The sequence below is a fragment of the Mercurialis annua genome, linkage group LG4 (assembly GCF_937616625.2).
Source record: "Mercurialis annua linkage group LG4, ddMerAnnu1.2, whole genome shotgun sequence".
Lineage (NCBI taxonomy): Eukaryota > Viridiplantae > Streptophyta > Magnoliopsida > Malpighiales > Euphorbiaceae > Mercurialis > Mercurialis annua.
Genome location: NC_065573.1, coordinates 32,272,629 through 32,290,745, shown reverse-complemented (window position 1 = coordinate 32,290,745; position 18,117 = coordinate 32,272,629). Strand labels below are relative to the sequence as shown.

Here is an 18,117-nt window from a genome sequence, read left to right as displayed (position 1 = left end):
ACAATTTTCTGTATTTACATGGTTCGATAATTGCCATAACATGTCAATGAGAAATTGACTGCAATCCTACCAAGATCAAGCTCGACTTTAATAATTGAGATTCGAACTAACTTGATAATTTATTTATTTATTGCAAATTTTAATCACATGAGAATGGAAATAAACACAAAATTAACCAAAAATTGTCTTTATTTTATAAATTAAATAATTTTATTTCAAAAAAGTACTTGTAACATTAATAAAAGAAACTCTATGAACTACTCCTATTATATTCTGTAATAAATTCATCAAAAAATATTCCGTAATAAAAAAAAAATTCCCTTCATTGTAAGAAACAGAAAAAGAAAAAGAAAAGAATTTGAAGATAATGACAAAAACATAAGAAAAATAGGAACGGCATGTCTGTCAAAACAGTCAAAAATACTCAAAGAATCATTACATTTCAATCTTTTTCATCAATGCGTTGCACCGCTTAGTGTAAATCCACAGAATTCCAGTTTTTTACAGATTCATTTCAATCCGACCTTGAAAAAGCTTAAATCTTTAATTTCGTACCATTCTTTTTCTCGATAAACAGTGATTAGTCCAGTCATGGCTGACCAACATGATGATCTAGACGAGCTCCTCGACAGTAAGGCTTAACTCTTTTCTTTAATCTTTAATTTCAAAACCCTTAATTCAATTTTGGATTTTGTAAATTTACCCCTTTATTTTCAAATAATTGCAGGTGCTCTTGATGATTTCCAGGGTCTCAATCTTACTCCTCCATCTCAAAGGTCTCTCCCTTTAATCTAAAGTTCTCATCTTTTTTATGTTGGTACCATCTTATTTAAGTTTTTGTGATTTTATTGAATTATTTACTATATTACCGGAATTGGAATTATAATTGGAATTAATTACTATATTATTGTAACTGTGTCACTGTCAATTGTAAATACCATTCTTTGGGGTTGTAATCGGTGTTAATTGTGAATTTAGGAGTGGAGGTGATGGTAGTAATGAGAGCAAACAGCAAGAATCGGCCCTTTCACTGCCGAAGGGGATTCAGGGTTTGGGTGGTGGAGGATTGCCTGACTTAAACAGCAAGAAAAAGGGAAAGCAAAAGGCTGCGAAGGAATCCCATGTTTCGGACGCACTCGATCAACTTAGGGAGCAAGCAAAGGAGGCTGTGAATGAGTTAAAATCGGCTTCCGCTCGGAAGCCGGATGATTTTAGCAGTGATGCAATGTTGGATGATTGGGTTAAGCAGTTTGAGGACTTCTCTGGCACACAGGTAAATTTGCTTTCTGTTACTTCTGTTCTATCCTTTGATTTAATTGAGTGCTTTTGGATTGCTTGTACTCCTGCTGAAAGGTGATTGTAATGAATCGAGAACACGTGTTTTGATAAATTGCTTTAATTATCTATCATTATAAGTTTGTTCTCATAAGGTTTAATAGGAGAACAAGCGCTTTGATAAACAGTAAGTGTTACCTGTTTTCTTTTTCTTTTGACTGGCATCATCTTTGTTATATTGCACATGACAGTTGCAAATGAGCATCTTCTTGGTTCGTTGTTCTCAAATAACTCAACATTTTTACTGTAATTAGCTTAACCGCTTATTTGTTGGGTAAATATGCATGTCGAACTCAAATTTGCAATATGTAATCTTTGATGTTCAAGTGCTACTTATGGAAGAAATAGGAAGAATTGAAGATGGCTTGCGCGCGGCACTGATTCAAGTTTAACTATTGAAGTTGGCCATTTTACTTTAGGATGCTCTGCATAGAACAGTCTCCAAAATCACTATCCTAGGACCTCCTTGAGCTGAGTCCATGACTAGGTTATGGGCCTGCTATTTGATCATGTTATGTGCCAGATTAGTTATTATTGTATTTCATCAATGTTTCATTAGAGCTGATTGTAGAATTTGTTTTGCTACTATTTCGTCACGTAGTAGTGAAATGCATGCTGTGATTACTGTAAATTGGTAAAAAAAAAAAAAACTTAGCCTCTATTGTGCTGAACTAGAACATCTAATATTGGGGAGTACTATTTCATCTATGAACACCATCATATGTTGATGTGTTCCTTAGTTGTTTATTGATTGTATTAAGTTATTTAACTATATTCTACATTTCTACCTTCTTACGTTTGTGTTTTGCATTCACATATCTTTATGTAATTTATTCATATCTTAAACATATTTTGCTCTTTCTGTACAGGACATGCAATCTTTTGTAGAGACGATGATGCAACAACTCTTGTCAAAGGAGATTCTTCATGAACCCATGAAGGAAATTGGAGAAAGATACCCTGCATGGCTGAAGGAAAACAAAGCTAATTTGACTACGGAAGACTACGAGCGCTATTCTCGCCAATATGAACTCATAAAGATCCTTAATGAAGTTTATGAGAAAGAACCTAATAATTATACCAAGATTACTGATCTCATGCAGAAAATGCAAGAATGCGGCCAACCACCTAATGATATTGTGCAAGAGTTTGCTCCTGAAATTGATTTCAATAATATTGGCCAAATGTAAGTGCTTTGTCTTATACAGATTTTGAAATATGTAAATAGCATTTTTTCTGCACATTTATGGTTATCACATCTTTCTTTATTATTCTTGGTAATCTGAAGCATATTTTCTCAATGTGTTGATATATCCTTAAGGCAAGATGCCAGGATGAGGTAGTCTAAGAGCAGTTTAGGGAAAGTTTTTGTGTGCTATTTTGAGAAACAATTGTTTATTTATAGTGCAGAATTTGATGCTAGAAATCCGAAATGGTTTTAGTTCTATGTCTAACCCTGACTTAGGTGCCAAACAGTGGCCAGATATGAGCTTCACAAGTTTTAAAGATTTTTATTTGGAATATTGTCAGATGGATGATGCTGTGACAAGTTCTGGTCGGATATTTTTAAGAAAATTGACCTTGAACGTATGTATTTAAACGTAGTCTTGTAAATTCTTGATATACATTTGCATCAGACAGCTGATTGATATTTCTGTTGCAGGTCTCCAGAGATGCTCGAGTCCCAGGGAAATTGTTGCATAATGTGAGGCAGCTTCACCTCTTCATTCCTCTACTCATTTGCCATTTTGCTTTGTCGTATAGCCATAGGTATTTTCTAAAATGTATTCGTGAAAGATACAGTAGTTCACTCAAGTTACAGTTATTTTATTATGAGTCCTAATAATAGTAGAAAATGCTTAATTCAGGGCCTCGATTCATGATAAATTTGTACATGATTCACGGTTCCTTTGAACTGAAATTTATTGGAGGGCTCGCAAAAGGGAATACCATCATGCAAATTGCTTGCTGATTCTTTAAATATATCCTTCATATAGATTACATTGTAAAACTGAAGAGAGAAAAAAAGGCATTACATACACCTAAGATTGATCTTATTGTTTGATCACAGTCGACAGTGTTGTATTTTTTCTGGTTTATTTTGGTAGATCAGTAGCTCTCATTTTTGGATGGCATGAACATGAAAGGATTTCAGTTTTCAATAATTTATTAAGATTTGGACCTCGTGAAAGGTAGGAATGGTATAGCGTAGTATTGTCTTGCAATACTACTTGCGATCGGAGTGATTTACTCAATTCTTCAACCCGGCGCATCATTCTGAAATAACCAATGGTGAAGCACAAATAGCCTCGCCATGGAGAGTCTCTGTACTAGTTACATAACATATGAAGATAGATCGACGACTCTTTGTTGTTTGATACGATAAGAATTAATATTCGGAGTACTAGGGGTGTAAAAAAAACTCGTAAATAGAATAATTGAATTAAACAGATAAATTTAGTTTGATATCTTTACAGATATGAAGCAAATCTAAGTATACAAATCCTTGAATATTAGTTGGGATTGAAAACAAATAACTGATAGTTCAATTGAATGAATAAATGAATGAATTTCCAGAAAGGAAGACGACTGTAAAAGTTGGTGTGCTGCTATTTGCTAAGCATCAGAAGGTGCAATCCAATGTCTGCCATTAACGAAGCTCTTAGCTAAGAACTTGTGAGCTGATTCAAAATCAAGTTCTCTCGCCCATGAAACGCCTCTCACTTTAGCCGCTCCAGGCCCCCAGCATTTGTACACTCCAAAGAATGCAGTCCTGAAATCGACCATAAATATAATCAAACTGGAACAACCAAACTAAAAAAAGCTGATCAAATCAATTCGTTTGATTTGGTTGAAAAAAATATTATTGTTTTAGAATTTCACTGTTTTATCAAAAAAAATTGATTTAAATAGAATGCACACCCCCTTAAATAGCAAAATTGAAGGTAGTCATGGATTTGCCTACTTATTTTTGTTGCTGCCGTGGTCCCAGTCATCCCAGCCGCCGTGTGCAACCAAGTCGTCGAAGTATGTGTAGGCATAGACGATCCTCGAGTATTGACCCATAGCTCGGCCGACGTACAATGGTCCGGTGCCTGTTACCTTACACCCCAGAAAAGAAAATCCAGTTTTCTCATCTGGAGAACTTCTATCTTGTGCTGCTATCGATCCAAATCTGGTTGCTATTGAGTGCAGCTCGCAGTCCTAATACAGTTAACCACCATTTTAACTCATTTTAACACCTCAACCGTTTTGGGTCTAAATAACTTTTTTAACAAATAAAAAAAAGGTCACTTTGCTATTCTTTGACCTAAAAGAAAAATTAAAAAGTTCAATTAGAATTTGATAAAATGTTTGGATTTTGTGGACCCTCGTCCCTTTTTCTTTATATGCAACATCATTTTCTCTCATTAAAAGGACCAGCCTGTGCATACTTATTTCAACGTATACATGTCCCCATCAAAACTCACGAGTCGTGTATATATAAATACATGCATGTGATTCATAATTATCAATTTGCTTCTATTTTTTTATTTATTTTTTTAGGTAAATAATTTGAATAACAGTTCTGAAAAAGATTGGACGTTAGGTAAAAGATAAACTCGTATTTTGTAGCTTACTTTATACATAGAACGACCGTTTCCAAAAATGAAGTCGATGGAGCCCTCAATGTAACACTCCTTGAAGTAATGTCTGCCGGCATCGTCACAAAGAGTGTCTTGTGCGCCGTAGAATCCACATCCTGAGAAGTAAGCTTTGTCTCCTGATATCCGAAACGCCGCCGCTTGCCACCCTTGCATCCCCGGCATTGGTGCTGGTGCTGTATTCTATATTATGCACATTTAAGTATTAAGTTCCAAATCTATTTTCAATATATACAATGATGTAATTTTTATAATATTTGATATAAGTACCTTGAAGCTGATGTTTCGAGCAGAGAAATAACTGGCATAAACGGTGACAGAAGCAGTTCTGTAAGTACGAAGTTGCTGTCCGTTGGCTCCGCGGTCGCATGCTCTATCATGCCATTCGATGAAGGTCACGTCTCGTCCTGCTCCTTCAAAGGTTACGTAGGGTTTTGTCACCGGCACCACCACCTTCTCTCTGCACCCAACACAGCCAATCAATTCATTAAACACTGCTAAATAACGTCATTAATCTGGAAAGTTTTCAAAACTTTTGTCCCGTGACACTAAATCCACACTACTAGGCCCACAGCTAAAAAAAACCACCACCAATTTATAAGCTCATGTCAGAAATATTTACATGTAATATCCTGCTTTAATTATTATCAGCACATTTTCTTTATTGTTCTCCGGGATCGAATCAACAGCAGCTTGGACAGACCGGAACTCGCCAGAGCCAGCGACATCCACGGTTATAACTCGGTGACCAACGGGGCCGATCCACTTCCGGTGAGGCTTCGTGGAGTTCTTAGAGGCGGTGTTGTTGAGTGAATTGAGCTGCTTGTACCTGAAAATAGAGGAAGTAACTAAGAATGGTGCATGCAATAAAAACAAAGTAAAAATACAGTAGAAATAATTGAAAGAAGCCATTAAAATAGCAATAAATTAGTCAGAGAATAAAACGATAAGATAAGAGAGAGTTCGAAGATAGAGTTGAATGTCTCGTTGGTATTGAAGAGAAAGCTTCAAAGAACATATATATATGTGTAAAAAAGAATATGAAGTATGTAAGAAACTGAGATATATTTATTCATATGTTATTTAATTCCTTATTAGATTGTAAATGTATATGATGATAAATTCATTTTTTTAGGCTATTCTTCTAACGGTCGTTTTATTTACGGCTCTAGCGAGGCATATGGTATTTTTGGATGGATTATATTAATGTATGTATACATGTGGGGGCCAAAGTATTTGTTTTGGCTTTGCTTGGTAATTTTTTGTGAGATACTTTTCTGAATATTTGTATCTATCTAGCTCTATTCTTTTGTCATGTTTTCACTTTTAGTTTAGTGTTTTCCTATATTCAAAGTGCTAACATATATGATATTTGAATTCTGTTGCAAATAATAGTCCGTCTGCAATCAGTGGCGGAATCAGAATGGAAAAAAGTGAGTCGGCTGCCCTACTAAATTACGAAATATTCGATGACTACTGAATATTATTTTAAAGAGGATCAAATATGTGTTGGTAATCCGTAGACAAGCCATCGGCAACTGTCAACGATTCAAACCGTCAGCATATTATCGAATAATTGCAACTGACGTTCCGTCGGCAATCGGTTGGTAAAATAAACATACCAATGACGAAATTAATAGATAGAATTTTATGATGTTATAATTCGTTTTAGTGGGTGTCAACTGAATACCGAATACTAAAAATATACTAGCAATAAACAGTTTCTGCCAAACTCATGCTAACCAAAACAAAAAGGGCACTGCCTTTTGTATATGTCTATTTTTTTTCTTTTGTCACCATAACTCCACTATTAATTAATTAAATCTAATCTCACTAAAAAAAAAAGTAGCCTGTGGAAGACCAAAATTATTATGGTGGAGGGATGGTTAAATACTGTATAGTATACTCATAATTATAGCTATTTAATTCTATCACCTATACTTCATTTCTTTCATCTAATATTTTCGGGTGAAGTAGGACCCATTTGGTCTTAATATCAGTTTTTTTGAACGTTGGGAGTTAGGCATGCTCTGTTTGCCTGAATTAGGGCATGGGACAAATTTTACTCTAACTTTTACACAGATTGCCTTTTGTGACAAATATGCCCCCTAAAATAATCCAAAATGCCACTCTTGATGATTGGATTGATCATAGGTTTGGATATTTTTCTTTTTTAATTGCAAGTGGGGTTCGAAATTGTAACCGAACCTTGCAGTTGCAGAGAGATTGCAGGGCTCTCTGGCATGTCTCTTCTAGTCCACATATACCCTGAGGGTACATCATATGATATGATTATATGGGATGATCTAGTGCGGATGGCTATAATAAATGAAATTATTTTGTCACATTATGATATATAATACCGAGGTAAAATTTAATTTAAAATACTTATCAAATATATAATACTTTCACATTTCTTTTTTTTTTTTTTTATCAAAGGCTAATCTTCATTGATAGAATTATCAGAATTACAAGAATATGTGACTCCTCAACAAGCTGAGTGAGCCAGTCTAAAAAAAATGATGATACTGCAAAAACAGTCATCCACAAGGGCTTATTTAACCACCAATGGGTCACCCAATTATAGTAACAACGTATTAAGAAAAGCTATCACCCAAAAAACATATCGTCATTAAAAGAAGAATTTCTAATTATTCAATCTCACACTTAGGGGGTGTTTGATAACCCTACTTATTGATTAAATTAATTAATTCAGCACTTAATTGTTTTAAGTCCATTTGATAATCACAAATATACCAACTTAACTTATTCAATTAAGCTAAAAGTCACTTAAAATAATAAGTTTGAAATTTTGACTTAAAATTTCTACTTAACACGCTAAGTTGTAAGATTTTGAAAGTTTGAAATTAAACTGACTTTAATATCCTCATTACCCTCAAATTATTACCCACGTGCAAATCTGTTCTCTTCTCCATCACAACCCTATTTTTTCTCTCATAAACAACGTGTGATTGAATTGAAGACACTCAACTAGTATTAATCACTTCAAATCCTTTTACTACAGGTATTAGTATTGTTATCAAAATTGTTATTATGTACTCCTTCTGAAATATGATTTTCTTTCTCGTTCATATTTAATATTGAAATCATTGAATTGTTTTTGGTGTTCAGTATATTAAAAAAAATTAGAAGGCTCCATCATCTCTTTCGTCTCAAGCTTTATTGGGTTGATTCAATTGATAATAAGGTATATTATTTGGTTCCTTTTATATTTTTTTACTTTACATGTTCAAATACTAATTATCTGTATTTTATATTTTGAAAATTAAATTGAATTCGCCATATTTGTTAATCTAAATATTATAATTTGAGAGATTATTTAAGGGTTTTTCTATGTTTGCATTGGACAATAATTGGGTATTTAATAGATGATTGTCGAATTAATTATAATTAGTATTGCGGGGATAGAACTGAAAACCAGATTTCTAATCATTAATTATGATGATAATGGAAAAGTTAGAGCTGAAATTAGTTGAATTAATTCATTACCTATGCTAATTAGTGTTGTATGGGATAATAACTATGATTCGATCATGATGACAATGTGATGCATGATGTTTATACATGTAGAAACTATGATTACGTATTTACTATTCTTATTACAAGATTGATTTAACCATATATACATTACTAGTTTGGAAAAAGATTACTACTGCAATACTATAAATGGGGGGTTATTATGATTATATGTTTCTTTAGCAAGTTTTTGGACACCTGCCAAATTCAGTGGACATTGCTCGTATTTACATTTTTCTTAAACACAACCTATTAAATAACAGTTTACTATTAAGTGCTCACAAGATTCCAGATCATACAGTAGAATTTTATTGAGTCTTGGATTGATTATTGTTAATATTTCATATATAGAATGGCATCCGATGATTATAATAGAGCCAATTGGAAGGATCCTGTTTTAGTTAAATTTTTTTTGGACTTATGCATTGAACAAGTGAGTGATGCTGGAAAACAAGGGAGTAGTTTAAAGAAAGATTCCTGGCTAAAAATTACTTGAGACAAAAATATACTATATGGCCGAATATAGTAGGAAAAAGCGGACATGGATTCGATCCTGTAACAAATACAGTTAATTGGAGTTCTGAAGAATGGGATGAATATATAAAGGTACTACTTAATTTATTTCTATTAGTAATTTAAATTTTAAATATGAAGTGGTTAATAAAATTAATATTAATTTTATCATGTAACAGAGAGTTCCGGACGCAAAACAATTTCGATATGTTGGATTGCAATATGGGGATGAGATGAAATCATTGTTTGATGGTATAACAGCAACTGGTAAAGATGGTTGGGGTCCTTCTAGAGAAACTATGCCTGAAACGGTTAATTTAGATGACGTAGAACCTTCATTTGCTAATGAACCAACGCCAGTAAATCTAGAGTCACCTATTGATGTTGATCTTGATTCACCCAATTCAGCCGGATTTCTTGAAAAGAAAAATGGAAAACGTCATAAAAAAGGTAAAGTTGATGATATTGACGAACAATTGATGGCCGTTCTCAAAACTCTAGGTGAGTCTGATGGACCTACAATTGAAGAGTGCAATATGAAATTGGATGAGATGATGACATTGACAATGGATGATCCTTTATATGTTATTGCTTGTAGTATCTTTTGTGAAAGTAAGGCATATCGAGAGCAATGGTTGATTCTTTCAAAGAAGTCTGAAGACGTTAGAATTAATTGGATAAAGATAGTTGCTAAAAAATTAGGATTACTTTGAATGTTCAACGTGTAGATTTGACTTATTTTATTTTTGTTTTATTGGAGAAACATGTGGAAGATACAATTAAATTTTAATTATAATATATTATTTATTTATATTTTGTTGATTTATAATGTATCATAGAAAAGAAAAAAAATATGAACTGCCAAGGTACAAAAATATAAATTGTTAGGATATGATGGTGTATTTTATCTCCCTGTCTATTAAATTCACAAATGTAATTATAGAATCTAATCGTATGTATCTAGAAGGCATAGATGGGGATTACTGGATTAAATGGTGTCTACTTCTTTTACCATTTTATTGTAGTTTAGTCATTTATATGGATAAAATGACATTATGTAAAACACGAATACATTATGTCTATATTTTTTATTATTAATGTTTACTTTATTTTATGTTTTACACTATATGGCAGCATGTTAACCGACAAACAAAGAAAAAGTTTAAAACTGCTTGCAATACTTCTTATATATAAAAAGTTTACAAGACGTCGTATTGGAAGAAGGCCAGATACAAACTCGTCTCTTAGCGGAAGTGAATATATACAAGAAATATTGGATGGAAATTCCGCTCATTCTCTAGAAATGTTAAGGATGAAAAAAGAAGCGTTTTTGGCATTATGTGATAATTTTAAAGCTAAAGGATGGTTGCAAGACAGTCGCTATATTTCAGTAGAGGAAAAAATGGGAATACTTTTGTTTACTCTCAGTCAAAATCATCGAAATCGTGCCATGAAACGAAGATTCAACCATTCAACTCAAACTGTACATTTTTATTTTCACGAGGTTTTAAGGGCAATGCTGAAGTTCGCAAGAGAAATGGTGGTACCTACTACTTTTAATCCAGACTTGGATCAAGTCACGTATCATCAACGACTTCGAAAAATATTCAAGGTAAAATAAAATAAAATAAATAAGATTTTCAATTATTTTACATATTGATAAAGTTAAGTATTTTTTTAAAGGGTGCTGTTGGTGCACTTGATGGAACTCTTATCCGCGCTTCTATACCACCTGCCCAACAAACACCATATCGAGGTAGAGGAAGAGGAGATTGCTATCAAAATGTGCTTGCTATATGTGATTTTGATATGATTTTTACATTTGTTTGGGCTGGATGGGAAGGAGTAGCACATGACTCACGGGTATTAACTGAAACTATGCGAGATCCAAATAATAATTTTCCTTTTCCTCCCCCTGGTAAGCTTTCAAAGTTATATAATTAATATTTAAGCATTTTTATATGATGTTTATTAATAATTTATTTTTTTAGATAAATATTATTTATGTGATGCTGCATATCCAAATACTAGAGGATTTATGGCTCCTCATCGCAACACGCGATATTGGTTATCGGATTTTCGAAATGATCGTCGTGCAAGAACAAGAGAATAAAAGTTTAATCATGCTCATGCTAAATTAAGAAATGTCATTGAGCGATCTTTTGGAGTTTTAAAAGCAAGATTTCCTATTTTGAAGATAATGCCACCGTATCCATTTAATGTGCAAAGAAACATTGTTATTGCTTGTGTTGCTGTGCATAACTATCTTCGCAGGATGAAAGTTATGGATGACTTTTTTGAGCAATTTGACAGAGCCGAGGTGATCTTTCAACAACCTCATAGAAACTTTGTGCAAGAAGGCACACAAAGACAAGCAGATCAAATGTTTATGACGAATTTAAGAGATCAAATTGGAAATGAGCTGATGAATAGAAGAGTTTAGATATTCGTTATAATAACAATATTTTGTATTGTATTAATATTTTTAATGTTTAATTAAAGACTACATTATTGTTATTCATGTATTATTTATTTATATTTTTCACAAGTTAAAATAATTTAATAAATTTGTAGTTTAAATTATAAATAATTGATATTCAAAGGTTAAATTGGTAAATTTAGCAATTTCATACTTTTTATTAATTATGATTATCAAACGGACTTATTTGATTCAGCACTTAAAAAATTCAGCAATTATTATATTCAGCACTTAAAATTCAGTACTTTATTTTTAGCACTTAATTTTCAGTTTTATCAAACACCACCTTAGCTATAATTGGTGTTTGAAAAAAAATACTAATGCTTTTATGGGGAAGTAAAGGTCAAGAGAAATGTCATTCAATTAGGTCAAATTTCAATCCTTAAAATCGAATAAATTAACATTTTATAAGTTTAATCATATGAGTCCAGAATTTCTAATTATTCAATCTCACACTTAAAAAAGTTTTTTAATTTCAAAAGTTGTTAATATTTTTTTAATTTTATTGGGTCATGTAAGTGATGTCATTGTACTGTGAGTCTGTGGCAGAGTCCAAACTACGATCAAACCGTGACGCTCGGGGGCTGGATGGCATCAATTGTATCGTCGTGACAGAGGCAGCTATAGCTTTTGGCATCTTGATTCTGCAATATAAGCTTTTAGACTGAAATAGCACTTCTATCTTTAAACATTCGCCCGCATCAATTTGTAAAATAACATATCTTAAATTTTTGCACGTAAAACCATAAATTGTAGATCTTTCAAATATAAAATCATATGAAGGAAAAATTAAAGATCAATTAATGTCTTTCTTACAGTATGTAATTTTTGTACAAAGGATCATTTAGTAACATAAGTAACTGAAGTAATCAAAAAGGCAAGAGACAAGGCAATCACGTACCCCTTGACTCTGCAAAGAATTCAAATGAAACAATTACATGCCCGGTAATATCAGGCATTCTTCTATGGAGGACAGAATCTGGACCCTCCATTTTCCCTTAAATGTTACAAAAAAAGGATCATCGAGAAGATCCTCTCAGGTCATGCAATCAATTGCTTTCTTAAGTTAATTATGTCTTCACTAATACAGCTTATTGAATCCAGATGGCGGCGAAGATTCACCCAATCTCGGAATAAAAGCTTCCCGTTCAAGCGATACTTGAAGGCATGTCATAACCTTAGTTATTGACACCCATGCGAAAGGTGCACAACAGAAGGCGTATCCGAAAACAGCTAAAGCTCTTACAACTCCATCTGGATACCAAGGGCACGCCATGACCAAAAGTACCCCAAATATCCCTAACCACGGTGTCAAGACGTGTAGCATTGGCAGCATAAATGCATTAACTGCTATCGAGCAAAGCGCGAAAGAACCTAGCAAGTAGAGTCCCCAACCCGCTAATGGATGTACTGTACAAGGGATGATAAAGAAGGGAAGCGTATATGCTGCAAGGATTGACCATATCGCTATCAATTTGAGTCCGGCTTGTATTAAAGACAGATTCTTGTCTGTTCGTCGGTAGCAAAGCTTAGACATATTTGGTCGAGCTAGTCGTGTCACTGCAATAATTCCTATGTAAATTATCGACTGAATAAATACCATAGGCATCTCCGCAGCATATCTGCAGAAAAAGTCTAATTATGTTAGCAATGCTTCAACGGGAAATTATTAACTATCGACCATGTATCGAATTAAAGAGAGCTTTCCGTTACCCAAGATTGTTCAGACGTTGTTCATGCCATTGAAAGCCTAGTGGCAGAACTGGCCATGACCACCAGTACCATGGTTTCAACCATGGAGCACCAGGGAAAGTTATCACACTATTAGGCCCACAGGGTACGTTCCACCGAAGTCTGAGATCTGTATCAAAGCAAAATCGGAATAAACACATATAACTAAGAAATAGAATAAACAAGCAACTTGAAGTATATAAAAGATTGATGAAACTTTCTTTTATTTACTTACAATAATAAGAGGCATCCATTTGATAGCCTAAAGGAAGTCTGTAAGAGCCTTCAAGGCTGGTGCCGTTAGTTGGAGGATGGAACATCGGCTTGTCTAGCAGGTCCGGATAGTATCCGCCAATAAAACCCTGGTCTGCACCATCGGGGTTGTCTTTTCCAATTTCTATTTGATGAACCATGTCTTTGAACACGACGTTTGATGGCTGCAACAAAAAACAATATTCTCCAATCTCAGAACAATCCCAATATGAATGCAATTAAGCTTCTTGTTTGCAAATGTTATCAAAGAGACTGAAATTTACCTGTAACACAAAGAGGCCAGTATGGAATATGCAGGGATTGATGAACACTGCACAGAATTGTCCACATTGGAATAACTCGTCAGCTTTTCGGAGGAAAAGGTTATCAGCATCGAGCATGACCACTCTGTCATAGTCAACAAGGCTCCATGCATAGAGTTTGTTCAATGTCAACTTAAATCTTCTGTCAAAATGGGGTTGGTCCTTGTATGGATTATTCAAATTCTCCACTCTCACAACTCTTGCCCCATCTTCTTGCTCACTAGAATCACAAAAGCATAACTTATCAGTTAAAGGATAAGAGCTTTAATTAATTGTTCTGTTCTTTTATTATTCAAAAAATTGAATATAACTATTAAGAAAATTCCAGGGTAGTCAAAAACATTACTTTGGCTTATCATGATAATAAATAGCTACTCTAAAGTCAGCACATGGAATAGATACTGACACTTACTGAAAATAAGATAGAATACTGAAGATGCTCTCTGCTATGTAATTTTTAAAATAATGGTGGACTATATTCTTTTAAGAAATTAAGAGTCAATATCCACAATTCTTATATTCAATAATTAATGATTAATCACCGTAAATATCTTCTTATATCTAACAATTTGCGGATGCTGAAAAATCAACCTTACACGTTGAGACTAGTGGGTTTGGTAGGTGTAGCTACTAAAAATCTGCCTTTTCTTTTGTCTTGGTCAATAAATTTTTCAGCTTTGGTTTACTAGTTTTGTTGATAAATTGTGTATGAAGAATTCCTAAAAGACATCCCATCTTGCTACTCATGGCATCAAGATAACAGGAAAAGAGAAAAGATGAGAATTTCATCTTTTTCTTTGAAATTGACCCTACTAAATTTAATTATTTTTGTTTTTTTCAAAATGAAATTTACTTGGTTAGTAAGATATTGTTGAATTAGTGTAAGAATATACAAAGGAAAAAAAAGAAGTAAATTTGCATTCTTTCCAATTTTCTAGTGGTTTAAATGGACATAAACTTCTTCTTTTAATTTAGAAACTATACACCATGATAAGATGGCATAAAACACCACTCATAGAAATGGAATATGTCTTTGAACTCAATAAGAAGTTGGGTTCCAAATAAGCATTCCACTTTGGCCTCATCTTGTGGAATATACAATGCATTAAAAAGCAAAGAGAAACCACAAACACAAATTAAGCAAATTGTCCTAAATTTTCTAACAAATAAAGGGAAACTCCATATAGAATTACTAACTTTTTATGTATAATGGGACACATAATGAATTTGAATTAAAAAAATCTCTAATTAATACAAAATAATTAATTTTAATTAAAAAATTAACTCAATCGCCAATGCATGTAGTCTTTATCCTGAATTATATGGTAAGATTCATCTAAACAAAACTTCCAAATTAAAACACCCACTTCTAACCATACTAAATAATTTTCTCACTAAATTTTTCTAATTCAAGTCTTCTCTTATTAACATGCCTTTTTTTTGAAACTTATTAACATACCTTTTAATGACCATAACGTAACACAAGAAAAGAAAAACATAATGTACATAACAAATTATAAAAAGATTGTATTATAAGTTTGTATATTACTTTAGTATACAGTTTACTTCTTTCAATCAACAGATTATTGGTATTATTGTAATGATTTAACTTATAAATTATGACCGACTAATTGTGCAAAAATACAAAATGGCATAATAAAAGGTATTTGACCATAAAGTAAGCAAAATAATTAATTAGTTAAAAAAATCCCAAGATGCACTAATCAAGAACATGAAGATAAGCATTTGGCCAATAAATAAAAGGACGGTATTGCAACGGACAAGAATTATTGGACGGTCCATTATTTTAATTTTATTTGTGTAAAGTTATATTTGAATCCTCTGCAGATTACCTTACCCTAGTCCCCATTAAAGCCGCGCATTACACACAGCTGTATTAAGACATTTTCATATTCTATTATTTTTTCAAATTTGAAACAATTTAAAATAGTGCCTGTTAATATAAACATTGTTATTTATTTGTTGCCTTCCTGAGTCATTTTTATTTATTTATTAAAATAGTAATTGTTTTAGCAGTATCTACAAATATAAAAATAACAGTTAAGATAATTAACTATTTCACGCTGGGTCCACGGCTCAAATTAGCAATAAGATTAAATTTAGGGGAAAAAACAAAAAGAAAATAAAGAAAAGGGCGAAAAAAGCGAAATTTCTCGACTTACAGAGCAAGAACCCAATGAAGAGGAACATCGTTGGAAGCAATGACAACTAGATCAGCATCCACATTTAACTTCGCAAGCGATCTGATCAGGACACGTGTCGCTACGTAGAACTCATAGTCTCTCGGTGTTCCCATGTACATCATCGTAGCGTATGCGTTCCTATGCCGCGGCCAGTAATCATTCTGCTGTAGCTGTTTATGTTCTTGCTGCTGCTGAATCTCTCGATACGCCGTCGTTTCATCGACGAACAAAATAAACAGCAATAATAACAACATTTTTAATAATAAACTGCTGATCTTTCGCTCGCTGGAAGCCATTTATGTTTAAAATGAAGAAGAAAATGGTTCTTGATTTTATGCAACTTTAAAAAAATGGTTACAAAATGAAGAAGAAAAATGGTTTGGTTTTTATGGTAATGTAATAGATATTTGAGAATAAAAATGGAAATGTGAAGGGGTGTGTATTTATATGTGATTTTAGAGAGGAAAAGGAAGGAGAGAAGAAACCAGTTCAACTGATATTTGAGGCTGGTTTATTTGTTTATTTTTAATTAGCCTGTAGGAATTGACAATTTGTTTATTTTATTTTTATTTGTTTTAACTTTTAATCTGGTATTATCTTGATTTTCGGTAAAAATTAGGAGTTTAACGACATAAACATCTCAGCCGTTGGTTTAGGAGAAAGGGTTGTCGGAATCTGGAGATTGACGAGTAGTACTCCTTTTGGTACTAAAAGTTTTTAAAACTTTTAAAAAAGTTGAAAAAATTATCTAAGTAGTAATTTTTTTCTTTATTTAATGTAGGATGCAATTTCAATTTATTTTATTAGTGGAATTTAAATAGGAGTAGAATAGGAAAATTAAATTTTAAAATTGTCACTTTTTAGAAGTGAATAAGAGTTGTAGAAGAAAGAAAAATTCAAGGTGTAGAACTCTTTTGAGACGGTGTGAGTGGTATTATTCTAGCAAAAAGGGAAAATTGTTACCTTATATGACATGAAAATAAGAGGCATTTAAAATCAAAATTTCTGGTAAAATTATACTAAAAACCATAATTTTTTAATTGCTCAAACTTAAAATTAATTTTAGGTTTAATGGCGTAAAAAATCATAAACTTTAGCGTGTTTTGCAAATTAAACATAAACTTTTAATTTTGGCAAATTAAATCATAAACTTTTGATTTTTTGCAATTTTAGCACCGATCAGTTTTCCTTCAAAAAAATAGAGAAAAATGCTGATGTGGACGCCGAAATAGTGGTTATTCTGAGGTACACATCAGCATTTTTTTCACGAAAAATTGATCGGTGCTAAAATTGCCAAAAATCAAAAGTTTGTGTATTAATTTGCCAAAATTGAAAGTTTATGTTAAATTTGTAAAACACGCTAAAGTTTGTGATTTTTTACGCAAATAAGCCTTAATTTTAACATGTGATTTTTTTCATTGTTTAAATAAATAAATATAACAGGAAAAAGACAAATAAAATGAGGTTAAAAATACTACTTTTTCAGTTCCATTTTATTTGTCATTTTTATTATTTTTATATTTAAACAAATATCATTTTTATGCTATTTATATTTTCCTTTTACTTTTTACTTTTAATGTTAATGAATATAATATATAGATTAATACATAAAATAATTGATGTTTTAATATATTTTTAAGATAAAAATGAGGGATTTAATATATTTATAATATTTAATATGTATAAAAAATAAAAAAAATTACAAATAAAATAGAATGAAGTGAATATATGATATTCTTTACTAATTTTTTTTTTTGCCAAAAATAATAATATATAAATATATAATAAGAAAGGCCATCTCATGAAGATGATGAAACCCTCTTGAAATTAAAGAGCTAAAAGTGGACTTCGCGGCTACTATTTGAGCCATCCAATTACACATTCATTTAACAAATTAAATACCAATATGTGGATAATTTGTTAAACGAACGGTAGCAGTAATGAATAATAAACATAAAATAATAAAAAATGAAAAAATTACTTACAGTTCATAGCGGCTAATGTGCTATAAATATTACCTTGATTTTATAGGAAAGCAAAAATTGAAATCTCGAGATCATCCAGAGCAACAATCGCCATAATAGAATACCTGATTATTT

General features: G+C 32.3%; 5 protein-coding genes across 8 annotated transcripts; 3 read left to right on the top strand and 2 right to left on the bottom strand.

Annotated features, from left to right (window-relative positions):
- Positions 1-353: 353 nt before the first annotated feature.
- Positions 354-3,222, top strand: LOC126679399 (peroxisome biogenesis protein 19-2-like). Of its 2 annotated transcripts, XM_050374418.2 has the most exons (6): positions 354-631; positions 728-776; positions 979-1,273; positions 2,205-2,521; positions 2,866-2,922; positions 2,999-3,222. In XM_050374418.2, the coding sequence occupies exons 1-5, from the start codon at positions 592-594 to the stop codon at positions 2,879-2,881; spliced, it is 717 nt and encodes a 238-aa protein (XP_050230375.1). In that variant the 5' UTR covers positions 354-591; the 3' UTR covers positions 2,882-2,922; positions 2,999-3,222. The 2 variants fall into 2 exon arrangements, with proteins under 2 accessions (XP_050230375.1, XP_050230374.1); XM_050374417.2 differs by lacking the exon at positions 2,866-2,922 and having other exon boundaries at positions 357-631.
- Positions 3,223-3,767: 545 nt separating this feature from the next.
- Positions 3,768-6,018, bottom strand: LOC126679559 (probable pectinesterase 68). The gene is made up of 5 exons (XM_050374610.2): positions 5,602-6,018; positions 5,250-5,439; positions 4,956-5,162; positions 4,301-4,539; positions 3,768-4,108 (listed from the first exon to the last, which is right to left on the bottom strand). Exons 1-5 carry the CDS (start codon positions 5,889-5,891, stop codon positions 3,952-3,954), a joined length of 1,083 nt encoding a protein of 360 aa, XP_050230567.1. The 5' UTR covers positions 5,892-6,018; the 3' UTR covers positions 3,768-3,951.
- A 1,646-nt stretch (positions 6,019-7,664) lies between these two features.
- LOC126678598 (uncharacterized) lies at positions 7,665-9,757 on the top strand. Of its 3 annotated transcripts, XR_008790633.1 has the most exons (4): positions 7,665-8,004; positions 8,112-8,187; positions 8,868-9,122; positions 9,209-9,735. XR_008790633.1 is itself a non-coding variant. In XM_056105624.1 (3 exons), the coding sequence occupies exon 3, from the start codon at positions 9,263-9,265 to the stop codon at positions 9,740-9,742; it is 480 nt and encodes a 159-aa protein (XP_055961599.1). In that variant the 5' UTR covers positions 7,670-8,187; positions 8,868-9,122; positions 9,209-9,262; the 3' UTR covers positions 9,743-9,757. The 3 variants fall into 3 exon arrangements, 2 of the variants coding, with proteins under 2 accessions (XP_055961599.1, XP_055961600.1); XM_056105624.1 differs by having other exon boundaries at positions 7,670-8,187; positions 9,209-9,757; XM_056105625.1 differs by lacking the exons at positions 7,665-8,004; positions 8,112-8,187 and having other exon boundaries at positions 8,215-9,122; positions 9,209-9,757.
- A 245-nt stretch (positions 9,758-10,002) lies between these two features.
- Positions 10,003-11,472, top strand: LOC126679560 (uncharacterized). Its single transcript, XM_056105539.1, has 5 exons — positions 10,003-10,058; positions 10,164-10,641; positions 10,713-10,947; positions 11,021-11,124; positions 11,227-11,472. The coding sequence occupies exons 1-5, from the start codon at positions 10,003-10,005 to the stop codon at positions 11,470-11,472; spliced, it is 1,119 nt and encodes a 372-aa protein (XP_055961514.1).
- An 814-nt stretch (positions 11,473-12,286) lies between these two features.
- Positions 12,287-16,521, bottom strand: LOC126679219 (putative glucuronosyltransferase PGSIP8). The gene is made up of 5 exons (XM_050374202.2): positions 15,998-16,521; positions 13,776-14,034; positions 13,475-13,676; positions 13,222-13,369; positions 12,287-13,130 (listed from the first exon to the last, which is right to left on the bottom strand). Exons 1-5 carry the CDS (start codon positions 16,312-16,314, stop codon positions 12,590-12,592), a joined length of 1,467 nt encoding a protein of 488 aa, XP_050230159.1. The 5' UTR covers positions 16,315-16,521; the 3' UTR covers positions 12,287-12,589.
- Between the last annotated feature and the right edge of the window lie 1,596 nt (positions 16,522-18,117).

What these genes read in the sequence shown, in the direction of transcription:
- LOC126678598 (XM_056105624.1), top strand. Translation starts at nt 9,263, where the DNA reads ATGAAATCATTGTTTGATGGTATAACAGCAACTGGTAAAGATGGTTGG.
- LOC126679399 (XM_050374417.2), top strand. Translation starts at nt 592, where the DNA reads ATGGCTGACCAACATGATGATCTAGACGAGCTCCTCGACA. An exon ending in CTTACTCCTCCATCTCAAAG is followed by an intron (nt 777 to 978) that starts GTCTCTCCCTTT and finishes TTGTGAATTTAG; the next exon opens with GAGTGGAGGTGATGGTAGTA. An exon ending in TTCAATAATATTGGCCAAAT is followed by an intron (nt 2,522 to 2,998) that starts GTAAGTGCTTTG and finishes TTTCTGTTGCAG; the next exon opens with GTCTCCAGAGATGCTCGAGT.
- LOC126679219 (XM_050374202.2), bottom strand. Translation starts at nt 16,314, where the DNA reads ATGGCTTCCAGCGAGCGAAAGATCAGCAGTTTATTATTAAAAATGTTG. An exon ending in CTTCATTGGGTTCTTGCTCT is followed by an intron (nt 14,035 to 15,997) that starts GTAAGTCGAGAA and finishes TTGTGATTCTAG; the next exon opens with TGAGCAAGAAGATGGGGCAA. An exon ending in CAACGTCTGAACAATCTTGG is followed by an intron (nt 13,131 to 13,221) that starts GTAACGGAAAGC and finishes CTTTTTCTGCAG; the next exon opens with ATATGCTGCGGAGATGCCTA.
- LOC126679560 (XM_056105539.1), top strand. Translation starts at nt 10,003, where the DNA reads ATGGGGATTACTGGATTAAATGGTGTCTACTTCTTTTACCATTTTATT. An exon ending in TTTTCCTTTTCCTCCCCCTG is followed by an intron (nt 10,948 to 11,020) that starts GTAAGCTTTCAA and finishes TTATTTTTTTAG; the next exon opens with ATAAATATTATTTATGTGAT. An exon ending in ATTTTCGAAATGATCGTCGT is followed by an intron (nt 11,125 to 11,226) that starts GCAAGAACAAGA and finishes CCTATTTTGAAG; the next exon opens with ATAATGCCACCGTATCCATT.
- LOC126679559 (XM_050374610.2), bottom strand. Translation starts at nt 5,891, where the DNA reads ATGGCTTCTTTCAATTATTTCTACTGTATTTTTACTTTGTTTTTATTG. An exon ending in CTCGAAACATCAGCTTCAAG is followed by an intron (nt 5,163 to 5,249) that starts GTACTTATATCA and finishes TGCATAATATAG; the next exon opens with AATACAGCACCAGCACCAAT. An exon ending in ACGGTCGTTCTATGTATAAA is followed by an intron (nt 4,540 to 4,955) that starts GTAAGCTACAAA and finishes TAACTGTATTAG; the next exon opens with GACTGCGAGCTGCACTCAAT.